This window comes from Lithobates pipiens, unplaced genomic scaffold (assembly GCF_037356315.1).
Source record: "Lithobates pipiens isolate NorthernLeopardFrog02 unplaced genomic scaffold, aLitPip1_a1.2 Scaffold_18, whole genome shotgun sequence".
Lineage (NCBI taxonomy): Eukaryota > Metazoa > Chordata > Amphibia > Anura > Ranidae > Lithobates > Lithobates pipiens.
The window spans coordinates 613978325-613994812 of NW_027507758.1; the positions used below are offsets into that span (position 1 = coordinate 613978325).

The following is a 16488-nucleotide window of genomic DNA, read 5'->3' on the forward strand; positions in this document are numbered from 1 at the left end:
TACTACAATGAAAGCTGAGTGAGCTTCTGAGCCAGGTGGCTCGGCATTTTTTCATTTTGTGTGAAGCTGAAACCTCCCGAGTTGGAAACCCTGTGTCATAAAGATTTTTTTTTTTGTTTCCTTTTTAATAAAAGTGGGCTACCAGGCCCTTAACTATAGTCTCTGTCTGCCACGGACTCACTGTACATAACACATCTACCGTGAGAGCTAAACATCCCCAATATCATAATATATTTATTTTTAATTTTTACATTTTGTTCTTGGCTTGGAGAAAGGGAGGTATATGGTAAAGAATAAAAAACATTAATATATTGGACCATTGTTCGAGTGACCTCAGACCTAAGAAGCCTATTGTTAAACTTGAACAATGCCTAAGAAATAAATAACCTGTGTCAGATCCTCCCTGCCCAATCCCCTTCAGAAATCATGATATAAAATTCAGCTGTAGAACCAGGAGCAAACATATTTCTCCAAACAGCAACATGAAGGCCACAGTGATCGCTTTCACCATTCTCCTGGGGATGGTCCTACTTCAAGATCTGGCTGATGCACAAAATGCTGTTGGTAAGGGTCCCGTTTCTTTTCACTTACTTCTCTTCTCTTTCCCTCTTTTCTAAGTTACTATATGTATTAATACAGAGCTGACAATTTACACAGAACTCTACATTCACGTCACTCCCTGTCCTCGAGGATGTTACAGTCTATGGTCCCTAGCTCACATACACACACATACAATGGGGAAAATTATTTTTTGATCCCCTGCTGATTTTGTAAGTTTGCCCACTTACAAAGAAATTAAGGGTCTATCATTTTTATCATAGGAGTATTTCAAATGATAGACACAGAATATCAACCAAAATCCAGAAAAAAACACATGATACAAATGTTATAAATTAAGTTGCAGTTCAGTGAGTAAAATAAGTGTTTGATCCCCAAGCAAAACATGACTTGGTACTTGGTGGAGAAAGCCTTGATGGCAAGCACAGAGGTCAGACATTTCTTGTAGGTTTTTTCAAATCTCAGGAGGGATTTTGGTCCTCTCTTCTTTACAGATCTTCTCTAAATCCTTAAGGTTTCTTGGCTCTCTTGGTAACTCGAAGTTTCAACTCCCTCCGTAAATTTTCTGTAGGATAAAGGTCTGGAGACTAGCTGGGCCACTCCATAACCTTGCTGAACACACAGTCCCCGCCATCCTCTCCTCCTGTCCCTCATCACACAGTCCTCTGCATCATCTCCTCCTGCCCCTGATCACACAGTCCCCGACATCCTCTCCTCCTGTCCCTGATCACACAGTCCCTGGCATCCTCTCCTCCTGTCCCTCATCACACAGTCCTCTGCATCATCTCCTCCTGTCCCTGATCACACAGTCCTCTGCATCATCTCCTCCTGTCCCTGATCACACAGTCCCCGGCATTGTCTCCTCCTGTCCCTGATCACACAGTCCCCGGCATCCTCTCCTCCTGTCCCTGATCACACAGTCCTCTGCATCATCTCCTCCTGTCCCTGATCACACAGTCCTCTGCATCATCTCCTCCTGTCCCTGATCACACAGTCCTCGGCATCATCTCCTCCTGTCCCTGATCACACAGTCCCCGGCATCCTCTCCTCCTGTCCCTGATCACACAGTCCTCTGCATCCTCTCCTCCTGTCCCTGATCACACAGTCCTCTGCATCATCTCCTCCTGTCCCTGATCACACAGTCCCCGGCATCCTCTCCTCCTGTCCCTGATCACACAGTCCTCGGCATCCTCTCCTCCTGTCCCTGATCAAACAGTCCTCTGCATCATCTCCTCCTGTCCCTGATCACACAGTCCTTGGCATCATCTCCTCCTGTCCCTGATCACACAGTCCCCGACATCCTCTCCTCCTGTCCCCGATCACATAGTCCCCAGCATCCTCTCCTCCTGTCCCTGATCACACAGTCCCCGGCATCCTCTACTCCTGTCGCTGATCAGACAGTCCCAGGCATCCTCTACTCCTGTCCCTGATCACACAGTCCCCGGAATCCTCTCCTCCTGTCCCTGATCACACAATCCCCGGCATCCTCTACTCCTGTCCCTGATCACACAGTCCGCTACATCCTCTCCTCCTGTCCCTGATCACACAGTCCCCGGCATCCTCTACTCCTGACCCTGCTTGCTGACCACACAGCAACCAGCTTCTGGTTATTCTCTTTTTTGTCACATGGTCCTTCATGTTGTGTGGACTCTCTTCCCGATCCCACTTGCTAATCACACAGCACAACTCTCAGCCCTCACTGCTCACAATGCTTCCAGTTACTCCCAGTCCTCAGAACTCCTAATGCTCCCAGTTATGCAGTCGTCAGTGCTCAAAATATCCAATCCTCACAATGCTCTCAGTCAATCCCAGTCCTCACAATGCTCCCAGTTACTCAGTCCTCAGTACTCACTATATTCCTAGGCCTTAGCACTTACAATTGTCCCAGTTACAGCCCTCAGTCCTCACAATGCTCTCAGTTACCCTGTCCTCACAATGCTCTCAGTTACCCAGTCCTCACAATGCTCCCAGTTACTCCCTGTCCTCAGCACTCCCAATGCTCCCAGTTACGCAGTCCTTAGTACTCACAATACTCCCGGTCCTCAGCACTCACAATACCCCTAGTTACCCAGTCCTTGCAATGCTCCCAGTTAGTCCCATTCCTCAACACTCACAATGCTCCCAGTTACACCCAGTCCTAACAATGCTCCCAGTTACTCAGTCCTCACAATGCTCCCAGTTACTCCAAGTCCTCAGCACTCACAATGCTCCCAATTACTTCCAGTCCTCAGCAATCACAATGCTCCCAGTTACTCCCAGGCCTCACAATGCTTCCAGTTACTCAGCCCTCACAATGCTTCCAGTTACTCAGCCCTCACAATGCTTCCAGTTACTCAGCCCTCACAATGCTTCCAGTTACTCAGCTCTCACAATGCTCCCAGTTCCTCAGCCCTCACAATGCTTCCAGTTACTCAGCTCTCACAATTCTCCCAGTTCCTCAGCCCTCACAATGCTTCAAGTTACTCAGCTCTCACAATGCTTCCAGTTACTCAGCCCTCACAATGCTTCCAGTTACTCAGTCCTCACAATGCTCCCAGTCCTCAGCACTAGGGATTAGCTCGATGTTCGCTCGTTTGGCAGAACACCGAACATTATGGGGCATTCGCTGGAAATTTGAGCGCTGCAGAATGCCCTATAATGCACTGCGAGATCGCAGTGCACCTGACCTGCATGCTTTGGCCTGCTAAGTGAGGGTCCCTTTAAGCACTGATAATGGCCTTGAATTTTGTCCCTTTAAGCTCTGATAATGGCACTGATTCTGCTCCCTTTAAGGACTGATAATGGCACTGACTCTGGTCCCTTTAAGCACTGATAATGGCACTGAATCTGGTCCCTTTAGTAAGGTGACCAGATTTTTAAAATGAAATCAGGGGACATATTATTTTTTTTACTCTTAAGGGCAGCAATCAGCGACTTGTAGCAGGACTGCTATATTGTGGTGGACAAATTGGACACTAAGTGACACTTTTGACACTTTGTGGGAACCAGTGACACTAATACAGTGATCAGTGCTAAAAAATATGTACTGTCACTGTACTAATGACACTGGCCGGGAAGGGGATAACATTTAGGGCAATCAATGGGTTAAATGTGTGCCTAACAAGTGTTTTCTCACTGTGGGAAGAGGTGTTTTTACTAAGGGAAAATTATAGATCCCTGTACCTGCTTTACAGGAACACAGGATCAATGTCTTCCACACTGACAGACTGGCGAACTGCCTTATTTACAGGATCCGCCGGATCCGCTGATTGGCTCTGATACCCAGAAATGCAGGATCTCGTATATAAGTGATCCTGCGCAGCGCGACCCCCCTGTAGCAGTAAATCTTCTATCAGGCGATCAGAAACTGGTTAAGATCATCAGCATTATGATAACTCACAGGCAGGGGGCACTCTATCATGGCTCTGGCTGGCTCTGTCACAGTGTGTCACATAACATGGCTGCTGGGTGCTGATTTTGTTAACTTGTGACCATACCAACCTGCACGGTCGTTTGGTGCAAGAGTCTGAGGTCAAACATGGCTATGTGGGGGGTAAGGTTGTTGGTGGTACTGTGGTTCCAGGAACTTGGTAAACAGGGTCTGTGTCTGCCATTGAGCGGAAACTGGTGGGTTTTTGGCTTTTGTTTAACCTGCTGTGCAAGGTGGTTTGAAAAAGGAGTGATGGAATTAGGGATGAGCTTCGTGTTCGAGTCGAACGTACGTTCGACTCGAACATTGGCTGTTCGTCCGTTCGGCGAAATCCGAACACTTGGTCCGTTCGCGTCAAAATTCGCATGGCGCTCACGGCCCACAATGCACTGTGATGGCGCAGTGCATTGCTGGCTCATGATTGGCCAAGCATGCACTGTGACCCCGCATGCTTGGCCAATCGCAGCGCCAGCAGCGAGGAGAGCCATGATTGGCCACAGGCAGAATGCCTGTGGCCAATCGTAGCTCAGGCTGTGTAGTGCACGCCCCACACTATATAAGGCCGCCATTGAGGCGGCCTCGTGTAGTGTGTTAGCATCTGAAGCAGTGGGTGTTCTGTGTACCTTCAACACAGTACACACCGATCGTTTTTGGCTGATTTCCTATCTTGCTGTTGTGTAGTGGTTATTGTCTGTGCCCTGACCGCAGTATACACCACTATTTATATATCTTTAATAATAGAGCTTGCAGTCAGTAGTATTAGGAGATAGTGTGTGCTGTCTGCGTGCTCTGTACCCAGTACATACCGCTATATCCACCTACATAGCTGTTCTCTATTTGAGCCCACTTGCCATCTGCAGGAGTTATTGGAAGTTGTGTGTGCCTCCAGCACAGCACAGTATACATCTGTATATACCCCTTTATCTCTGCTGTTTTCTGGTTATTGTCTGCGTGCCCTGACCACAGTATACACCGCGATATTCACCTCACCTATATAGCTAGTGATCTATCTTTAATAATAGAGCTTGCAGTCAGTAGTGTTAGGAGATAGTGCGTGCTGTCTGCGTGCTCTGTACCCAGTACATACCGCTATAATCCACCTACATAGCTGTTCTCTATTTGAGCCCAATTGCCATCTGCAGGAGTTATTGGAAGTTGTGTGTGCCTCCAGCACAGCACAGTATACATCTGTATATACCCCTTTATCTCTGGTGTTCTATAAAAAAGGCATCTGCAGGAGTTAGTGGGTGTTGTGTGCCTCCAGCACAATATAAACTACCCAACTGCTGTTTTACCCAACTCCCTTCAGGCCATTACCATGTCTGGAAGGCCAGCAAGGAGAGGCAGACAGGCACGAGCCGATAAAAGAGGGCAAGCAGGCTCTGTGTCTAGAGACAACAGTGCTGGTCGTGGACGCGGTGCATTGCCATCAGCACGTGGCCATGGGACATGCTTGTCCTTCTGTTATATTCTTAATATCTAAATTTTAATTGGCTTATTATACTTTATTTAGAATAATAATATTTCCATACTGTGTGAAAGGAAGCTTTGAGTCAATTAATTCTGTGTTATGGCTTGCATAGCTGGAAAAGTAAATATTTAAAACCTGTCAGGATTTAGATGAATATTGTATATCTTATATATACTTTTAAGGGCTATGTAAGTGATATTTGTTTATGTTAAACTTATCCAGTTCATTATATATATGTTTTTAGAAGGTCTTTCCTATGTAATAAGAGACGATATTTGTATTAGACAGAAATCCTCTCTCATATCCATTTCCTGCCAGTTCATTAGAAGCTAGAATTGCGTTTTAAGTGGTAACACATGTTAGCTCTGTTATAACAACCACTCTTAGCCCCCACCTTTGGGAAGGAGGGTCTGTCTTTTTGGCGTAAAATTAGAAGCCTGGTTAATATAATGGTAAACCTGGGAGGAAGACTTCCTGTTGTTTCCTGCTCTCGCCACGAGGCAGATGTGCTCTTGAAAGACCAAAGCAGGCAAGCTAATACATCTCTTATACACAGCAGACAAAGGGTTATTCCACACATGCAATAACTTTATACAAATGATTATCATTGTACTATTTTTGTAAGCATTCTTTTGTATTTAAATGTGTACAAATAAATACACATTTTTTTGAATTACGCTGACTCAGATCTAATTAAGGAAATTCGTCGCACAAGATTGATCGATCTCAACATATACTTAAGACTTTGAAATATCGTTATTATTTCATTTATTTCATTGGCGAATTCCAGCCAGTCAATCATAAGTCGGAAGTTTTTTTTTCAACTTCCATCCTTTGATCAGAGGGGAAGGAAGAGATGAACAGAGATTAAACTTCGCAAAGATTGAAAAAGAACCTAGAAGGAAAAATCGATCGATTGATTGTGAAAGACCAGAGAATTTCAGATATACAGAAGTCTTGACAGACGTGAATTTCGAGGACAGCGAAAAATTGACGAGTTTTATATTTGGTGAGTAGAAAATTAATTATGGAATTTGTAGATGTTTTAGCTGATGAAAGTACATTAGAATTTAAAGGTTTATCGAAACAGGTCTCTGATGCTGTTTTATGGAAATTAATGTATGATCAATGCTTTCAGGCAAATGCTGACATTGAGAAGGATAGATTCTCATTAGTTAAAACAAAGAAAAAAGTACGTAATATAATGAAACTTGTTAAAAGTTATAATACTATGGTGTTTGATATGCCAGGAAAACAAAGTCAAAGTGTAACTGAAAATGTATTTTTTGAACCTAGATGTTCAAGTTGTGAGACTTTTTGTACATATATTGAACATTTAGAGAATGAAATAGAAATTGCAGCAAAGCAGGAGAAGAAATATACTGAACAATTATTGACTGAAAAAATTGAATTGGAACATAGAATTGATGCATTATTGCAATCTCTGAAAGAAAATGAAAATCAAATAGGTTTTTTGGAAAGCTGTGTGCATGGAAATGTTTTAAATTTGCTTAAAACTCAATTATTGCAAGCTGAGATTCCTGCACATGCTCAGTGCTCAAAATTGGAGGATGGTGAACATGTGACAAAGGCAGACGTGAACGTCATATCCTGTAATGAGTCAAATGTTAATATTTCCTCAGACAATGAGAGTGGGAAGTCAGTTGACTTCAGTAATACTGATATTAAGCAGAAATGTAGATTTTCATCGCCATATGCTCAGAGGAAAGTCTATAAAAAGTTGAATAATAATAATACACAAAAGAGGTTGTATTATCCGAAAATTTTGCCCAGGCGTCAAGAGGTTTATTCTGTACGTTGGCACAGTAATCTGAGGTATAGAGGTCATAATAAGCAAATTCATTTTTCTTCTAAGACCCAAAGACAAAGATTGCAAACTGAAAATAGTCCATTAAGACAGGAAAGGTTTAATTATGTAGCATATAATACTCTGAAAACAGTCAGCAGTCCTTAAATTAACTGCGGATATGGTAAGAATTTTCTGGTTGATGCTTAATGGCTATGAATAAGGATTGATTTGAGTTCAAAAAGATTTGGTTTTGATGTTTGGAATATTATTGAGGATTTTGATATAATTTTAATATTTTTCAATGATAATCTATTGGATTATTATTTTTTATCAATGTGTCATTGTCATGAGTATTAAGGTTTTATTTTTGTTTTGTTCAAGCTGAACATTGAAAGGTTTGTATTCAGTCAGCATGGTACTCAATTAGCAATTGAATGAATAGACAACAAAGAGAGACAGAGAAATTGATGAACTTGTATTTGTTGATAAAAACTGCATTGAGTATTGACAAGGAAGAGAAGAAAGGTTCACTAGTGATTTATAGTGATAGTTCATATGTTGTACGCTATCTATGTAGAGGTTTTGTGGATTCATCCAATAAGACTCTTGTGCAGAAAGAGACATTAGAAGTAGTTTTTGACTTTGCAGAGAGTAATTCTTTTGCATATGATATTGTAAAAATTCCAGCACATAAAAAAATAGTGAGTTATCTGTAGGTAACAGAACAGCAGATTTATTGGCAAAGGAAACAGCTTTGCATGGGAAGTTAGTAAATTCAACCTGAAATGGTATCAATTAATGTTGTGAAGAAAGTGGACACACATATTCCTTTAATTTCAGAGGAAAAAAAGGTCACGATCTTTTTTATTTCTCATAGGTTGCCACAAAGTTATTATTTGGGTCATTAGACCATAAGTTTGTGTCATGACGAAAAAGGATTATTGTGTATTTATAGTTCACAGCACCTACAGGTGGGATTCACTAATGATGATGCTTTAACTATTGTTTAGATGTTGAATAATCATGTTTTTCTAGTTTGGGATATATCAGCAAACTTCAGTTGTGACAGAGGATGTGTAATATCAGGGAATAGAACAGAGATTTCATGTACGATAACATTCACAGTTTGTAGGTATTATTGTGAGGATGTATCGGATAATTAAATCTAGGATTGATAAATGTTGTTGGACAAAGGAAATATTTGGGTTGATGTTGTTCCAGTTATTTTTAATGGATGTAAGAAGCACAATTTCTGATGCTACAAAGTATTCTCCTTTTGAGTCTAATGGAGAAAGTAAAATGGAGTTTGTGTTGCCTCGTGGAGTCATAATTGGTTGAAGAAGGTATACAAAATGGTTCCTCCTCATATTTCTGAAGTTTGAAAAAGAAAATTAATTCATGATAAAAAGAGTCTTTGTTCTAGTTAAAAATAAGTTTTTATATTACAATGTTTCTTGATTAAGAGATTAAGAAATAATTTGTATATATATATTGATAAGGTAAAAAGGTTTGTGTATGTTTAAAATGGTTTTATACAAAGGGTTATTCATAGCAACCCTTAGGAATTTAGAATGAGACACCCATTGTTTTAGAAAGGTGGGAGGGAAAATACTCATTCTGTAGAACTGTCATGCTCAGAAAAACCTTTAGAAGTAAAAAAGGTGGGGGTTTGGTTTTTTGTTTTAGGAGTGGACACAGACAATAATGGAGTACACACATTCCAGTGGAAGTTTCATTCCAGTACACATAAGAAATATATTTATATATATCATGAAGGATTGTTATTAAATCCACGCACATATCTGATTTAATCTTCATTGTAAGAATAATCTATTTTTTGATATTTTACAATTGATATTGTTTTTTGTAACATTTTGTTATTTTGTTGTAAAACCAAAATTATCTTTTGTATAAGATAAGCGGTCTATTAAGTAGACCAGGAACAGAAAGGTTTATTTAAGATAAAATTAGATATTGTTGACACAAGTCTAAGACAGAAAAGATAAAAGATGATTAAAGAATTGTTACATGTGAGGCCACACCCAGAGATGGTGACACGTCACAGAGTTTCAGGAGTTGAAACATGGAAAAGTAATTGGGAAAGTCCATGGACATTTTGGGATGTTCAAGGGGTACAAATACTTTCTCAGTTCAGTGAAACAAGTATGTAGAAAGAAAAATGTGGGTATAACAAATTTTATATTCCAAGATAATGATGCTGCCTTTATTTTTTCAGGAATTAAAAATAAAAATCGAACCTGAAGAAAGTGCGTATTCCAAAAGAAAAAAGATGTCAGCACAACAAATGAAAAGTTTTAAAGAGAGAAAGTGTATCATCACTACAGGATGCATCTTTTCCCTAGTGACAATTTTATTTGTGATAAGATATATCAAGAACTGCTCAAGTTATATAAAGACTAACAGGAATGAAGAATTACACAACAAAGATCTTATGTTATTCAGAAATAAGAGAGATGTAGACATTGATATCAATGCAGATGAACTGAAAAATAAGAACATTGATATCATTACAAAGGACAAAAATGATAGAGTTATTGATATTAGTGCATATGATAAAAATCATAATTTTAGAGATGTTGATATTAATACAGCAGAAGATTTGTATGGATTTTTATGTATTGGAGATGGATATCTTTGTTGTTTACAATTGTATTTCATTCACAGCAATGATATTGACATCAAAGTTCAAATAGAATCCAAAACAAAGTTTGTTAAAATGCAGGGATCTTATAGACTAAATAACAAAACCGGAACTTTTGAATGTAACATATTGTTGAGGAGTTCCTGGTCTATATTTTTAAAGGGTAATGAGTCAACAATTTGGTCAGGAGATGTGGATAATAGTATGTCAAGATCTGGAAAATCACTTTATCCATTAGATCAATATTTTTATCTTTTTCAAAGTTTTGTAAAAATATTGGATCCAGAACATTTAGACATCATTGGAGATGAAAAAGGAGACGTTGTAAGAACATGGGATTTTAAAGTTATAAGAAAATTTACTGAAATAAGGGTCAAAATCGATATCCTTATAGTTGATAAGATTGTTCCAGAAATTAATATTTTCCCACAATCTTTGAAAATTATGGAAGATAAAGATAATTTGCATTTGATATGTGATACAAAGATATCTTTACCTCAAAATTCATTGTTGACTTGGAAAAGGAATGATGAGTTTTTGGGTAGTTTTCTTTATAGTTCTACTGTCATAATTCATAAAGGAATTTTTGGTAGTGTGAATTGGATCAATGATACATTTGTTTATCAACAAATGAGAGTATCTTTGAATGATACTGGCATATATGAATGTTGCATATCAATAGAAAATTATCCGGTGAAATGTGCAAAGGCAAGTGTTATTGTTATGTCTCCAAGGAAAACTCCATGTGTCAATAAGAAAAGTTTCTCTGCAAGCCCTTTTCAGATTAACCATTTCCAATCCAGAACTCTTTTGAGAGAAGGAAAATTTGTCATTATTTTGTGGAACTTTAATGTTTCAGAATGGAAAATTTCTACAAGGTTTCCACAATGTCAAGGACATCTGGTTAATATGGAATTGGGTATTGAGAGATGGTTTGGAATTAATAATAGAAATTATAACAGAAATAAGCGTGGTATTGTTGAAGGTATTTTAGGAGGGATTGGCACAATCGGGAGTATAACTAATAGTATGTATATTAATACTTTAAAGTCTGATCTAGAAACCGCTGGTTTAGTGGGAAGTAACGGTATTAAAATACAAAGACATTTAAATCAGATTTTAGAAAATATGGTAATTAAAACTGCTAATATAATGGGTCCATCTATTTTACATCTTCAAAATATTACTCTTGATTTGATGAGAAGTGAACAACATTCTCATATAGCCAGAGCATGCTTAGAGATTCAAACGGAATATTCCACTAATTTTAAAATAATTGCGCAAGCATTTCAGAGTGGAATAACTCTTCTTGGCATTTTACAGTATTTGCCCAAAGAATATTTATATGCGATAAATCATACAGATTTATGGGTAAATAAATGGATAGGATGCAAGCAGGACATATGTTATAGTTCTTCTATGATTCCAATAGCCGGAAAAGAACAAATTTTGGTTCCAATCACTGTTTTGGGATTACCTGTCAGTAATACACAATTATTATACTATAAATTACAGTATACAGATTTTGTATTTAACAATGAAAATTCTGAATTAGAACAATTAGATTTGTCATCATGTTTACAATTCCAGTCTAAAATTATATGTTTACCTAATCAAGATAAAAGCATATTTCATTCTTGTTATCATAATCATACATTATGTTCAGCAAGAATTGAAAATAAAATTAATTCTGAATTAATTACTCATGTAGATAAAAAGAAAGTTTGTTTTCAGATTATGTCAGATACAGAAAGGGTTAAAACTTTTTTCTCTTCTTGTACAAATACAGAAAACCTAAATCAAGGTTTGTATTGTATAGAAGGAGACATTGTTGCAATAAGTATTAATGGATTGAGAACAAATTTAACAAATATGTTTATGAAAAATATTAGCGCTCTTCCTACACAGTATAATATTTCTCAAATAGATGAATTTCCATGGGAAAAATGGGCAAATATAATTCAAAAGGATCAAGGTTTATTAATAGCTTTGGCTAAGGAATTGCAGAATGCAGAAGTATTGTTTAAACATGAACAAGGTAATTTGCAAGAAATATCACATCAATGGTCAGAATTTTCAGGAAGTAATTGGTGGAAAAGATTTAGTAATAGTGTATCCATGTGGGGAAAAACTTCGATAACTTCAGCAGCAGCAAATATTTTATCACATCCTATTGTAATTATTTTTATTATTATCATGTTATTCCTTATATTCCAGTTATGTTTAATGTTTAGAATGAAAAAATTATATTATCGAGTTAGAAGTGATATTAAGAAAGGAGATGATTTGTTACAAAGTAAATTGAAGAGGAAAATGGGTTTTGAAGGTATGAATCCAATTGTGTAGGACAAAACATTTGGAGTTATTGAATCAAAGTTTGTTTGAATGTGACATGAATGATGATGGATGAATTTTTAATCTGAAAAATATGATTAGTATTCATATTTCAGAGGGGAATGTTATATTCTTAATATCTAAATTTTAATTGGCTTATTATACTTTATTTAGAATAATAATATTTCCATACTGTGTGAAAGGAAGCTTTGAGTCAATTAATTCTGTGTTATGGCTTGCATAGCTGGAAAAGTAAATATTTAAAACCTGTCAGGATTTTGATGAATATTGTATATCTTATATATACTTTTAAGGGCTATGTAAGTGATATTTGTTTATGTTAAACTTATCCAGTTCATTATATATATGTTTTTAGAAGGTCTTTCCTATGTAATAAGAGACGATATTTGTATTAGACAGAAATCCTCTCTCATATCCATTTCCTGCCAGTTCATTAGAAGCTAGAATTGCGTTTTAAGTGGTAACACATGTTAGCTCTGTTATAACAACCACTCTTAGCCCCCACCTTTGGGAAGGAGGGTCTGTCTTTTTGGCGCAAAATTAGAAGCCTGGTTAATATAATGGTAAACCTGGGAGGAAGACTTCCTGTTGTTTCCTGCTCTCGCCACGAGGCAGATGTGCTCTTGAAAGACCAAAGCAGGCAAGCTAATACATCTCTTATACACAGCAGACAAAGGGTTATTCCACACATGCAATAACTTTATACAAATGATTATCATTGTACTATTTTTGTAAGCATTCTTTTGTATTTAAATGTGTACAAATAAATACACATTTTTTTGAATTACGCTGACTCAGATCTAATTAAGGAAATTCGTCACACAAGATTGATCGATCTCAACATATACTTAAGACTTTGAAATATCGTTATTATTTCATTTATTTCACCTTCTTTTCGGCAGCTGGACATGTTGAACCGCAACAGGGGCGTTTAAGTACAATTTTTGATGCAATGCTTTGCAGCAGGGCTAATTCCTGCAATAAAACTAGAGTATATGGCAGAGGTTGCAGTGTGGTGGCACCAGCACCAGTGCCTAAGGCCCAATTTTTCTGCCCCTGTTTAACAGGGACATGTAATTACAATTCTTGATATAATATTTCACAGGAGAGCCCCTTCCTGTGCCCACCCGGAGTAACGGTGAGGACTTATAGTGTTGTGGCACCAGCACCACAACCACCAAAGGTCAATTTTTCTACCACTGTTCAACAATGGCATGTAATTACAATTCTTGATATAATCGTTCACAGCAGGGCGCTCCAGCGCCCACCAAGAGTCACTTTGAGGGCTTACAATGTTGTGGCAAAACCAACACCTTGTTCCGCCATTTCTGCAGAGCATATAGGGCAGGCCCCTACTTTCAAACATCCAACTTACAAACATCTCCTACTTGCAAACGCAAGGAGACAGCAGCAAGTGAGATGAAAAAAGATGGACGACAAAACAAATTATACAGGGGTGATAACCCTTCCCTATGTTTTCCAAAAAGCTTAAAAATAGTTTTTTTGACTGGAGCTACACTTTAAAAATGTACCAGTTGAAAATTACAAACAGATTCATCTTAACACAACAAACCTACACAGTCCCTGTCTTGTTTGCACCGCCTGTATACTGCTGTTCTGAGTATATAGGGCCTGGGGGCCACACGCATTTCCTTTTTTTTATATGGGTACAGGGTTCCCCTTAATATGCGTACAAGACCCAAATAGGCTGGTAATGGGCAGGGAGGGCTACCCATGCCATTTTTCTCAATGATTTTCAACCATATTGCAGGAACCAGATATAACATTAAAACCGCAAGCAGTTTTAAATGGTGTTATTTCCGTTTAATGTCATTTTGTGCAGGGACTGTTCTAAACACAGGAAACACGTGGCACTTCACAGGCATACTACAGACACCCCCCAGGCACCATATTTAAAGGATTATTTCACTTTTTTTTTCACTTTAATCGTCAGTAAAATCAGTGCTCCCGCCAAAACGGCCATTTTTAAAAACATTTTAGGCATTGACCCATGTCCCCTGGGGCAGGAGCCAGGTCCCCAAACCCTTTTTAGGACAGTATCTTGCATATTAGCCGTTAAAATTAGCACTTTCCATTTCGAACGTTCGAGTCCCATAGACTTCAATGGGGTTCTAACGTTCGTAACGAACGTGGGGTCCGTTCGAAAGTTCTGGTGCGAACCGAACCGGGGGGTGTTCGGCTCATCCCTAGATGGAATAAACCAAAACTCCCACACCATTTATTTTTTTAAATTTTGGCGCAGGGTCAACCTTAATAAAAAAAAAATGGTGTAAGTTCCCCCCAGTCTATTATCAGGCCTTTCAGGTCTGGTATGGATTTTGAGGGGAACCCCGCACAATTTTTATTTTTTGTTTTGATGTGGGGTTCCCCTTAATATGCATACCAGACCCAAAGGGCCTGGTAATGGACTGGGGGGGGGGGGGGGGGGCGACTCACACACTCACACTTATCTATATTGCCAGGATTAAGAGTTTTAAATTAAAATTTTTCCTTAAGAAATTAAATTTTGCTGTGATACTGTTCTAAACATGGGAAAGATGCACTACTTTACAGGCATACTAAGGACACCCCCCAGGCATGATAATTAAAGGAATATTTCATTTTTATTGTTTTACTTTAGGCATTATTAAAATCACTGCTCCTGAAAAACATCAGTTTTTAAAACTTTTTTTTCCATGTGTAGATGTGCCCTAGGGCAGGACCGAGTCCTCATACACTTTTTATGATAACTTGCATATAAGCCTTTAAAATTAACACTTATTTTTTATGTTCGTGCCCCATAGACTTTAACGATGTTTGCACAAATTTTTGGCCTCTTCACAAGTTCTGGTGCGAACTGAACCGGGGGTGTTCAGCTCATCCCTACCCAATGGCACATGAGTATGGTTGGAACCATAAAACAAATGCCTAAAATACAAAACATTATTGTATACAATGAAAAGAATCAAACATTAGTAAGTATTTTCTAGGTATGATTGCGCTCTGCTCCATAGCGTAGTGATATGCCCTGCTACCTTCAAAGCTTAAAGCCATGGGTTTGAATCCCACCAATGGTATCACCTCCTGAAAACATACATAGTACTCAGCAGCATAATTAGTGAATGCACATCAGTTTGGTTTATTCCATCGTTCTAACTCTTCAAATGTAATTATTCAATAATATTATGGTGTAGAATTAAAAAACGGCTATTAAAAATCAAGGAAAAAAACAGCGCAGGGTCCCATCCCCCCCAGTGCATACCAGGCCCTTCGGATCTGGTATGGACTTTAAAGGGGAATTCCATGCCAAAATGTAAAAAAAAAAAAAGGATATTAAGGGGAACATTGCACCAAAACAAAATAAAAAATGGCATCAAAGCACACAACCTGGCAGGCCTCAGGAAAGAGGGGGGGGGGGGCAAGAGAGTGCCTCCACAAACTGTACCAGGCCACATGCCTTCAACATGGGGAGGGTGCTTTGGAGTAGCCCCCCAAAGCACCTTGTCCCCATGTTGATGGGGACAAGGGCCTCATCCCCACAACCCTTGCCCGATGGTTGTGGGGGTCTCCGGGTGGGGGGCTTATCAGAATCTGGAAGCCCCATTTAACAAGAGGGCCCCCAGATCCAGCCCCCCATGTGAATGGGTATCGGGGTACAGTGTACCCCTACACATTCACCAAAAAAAGCAGTGAAATGTGACAAAAGACAATAGCCAGTTTTTAACAATTCCATTATCTAAAATGTCTTCTTTGCCCACTCCTTCCTCCAGTCTTCCTTCTGTTTTCTCCTTCTTCCTCCAGCTTCATCGTCCCCCACTTCGTCCTCCATATTCCTCCAATTCTTCTCCATCTTCTTCGGCTTCTTCTTTCCCCGCTTCATCCTCCAGTCTTTCTCCTCTGCCTCCACTCCCGCCACCGACCTGCTGAACATGAAAACAACAAACCTCCTCCGATGCTGCGGCCAGCCGATCTGTCTGCTTCCATATCATATACAACTATGGGGTGTAGGTGCCATATGACGTCATAGGGAGACCCCTGCCCCCTTGTTCCATCACTGACCCATCATGCCCCATGCGGTAAAGTCACAAGGGATGGAGTGATGTCATCCACCCCATCGGAGGAGATTCGTTTTTTGAATGTTCAGCAGGAGCGGCGGAGGAGAAAGACCAAGAGGACGGACTGGGGGAAGAAGAAGCTGGTGTAAGATGGAGAAGACCGGGAGG

General features: G+C 39.2%; 1 protein-coding gene across 1 annotated transcript in view; it reads left to right on the forward strand.

Annotated features, from left to right (window-relative positions):
* Window positions 1–482: 482 nt before the first annotated feature.
* The window catches only part of LOC143986833 (uncharacterized), a 293231-nt gene continuing 277225 nt past the window's right edge, over window positions 483–16488 (forward strand). Inside the window, exon 1 of the mRNA XM_077485241.1 lies at window positions 483–564. Within this exon, the coding sequence (XP_077341367.1) occupies window positions 483–564 (82 nt within the window). The remainder of the gene's footprint in view (window positions 565–16488) is intronic.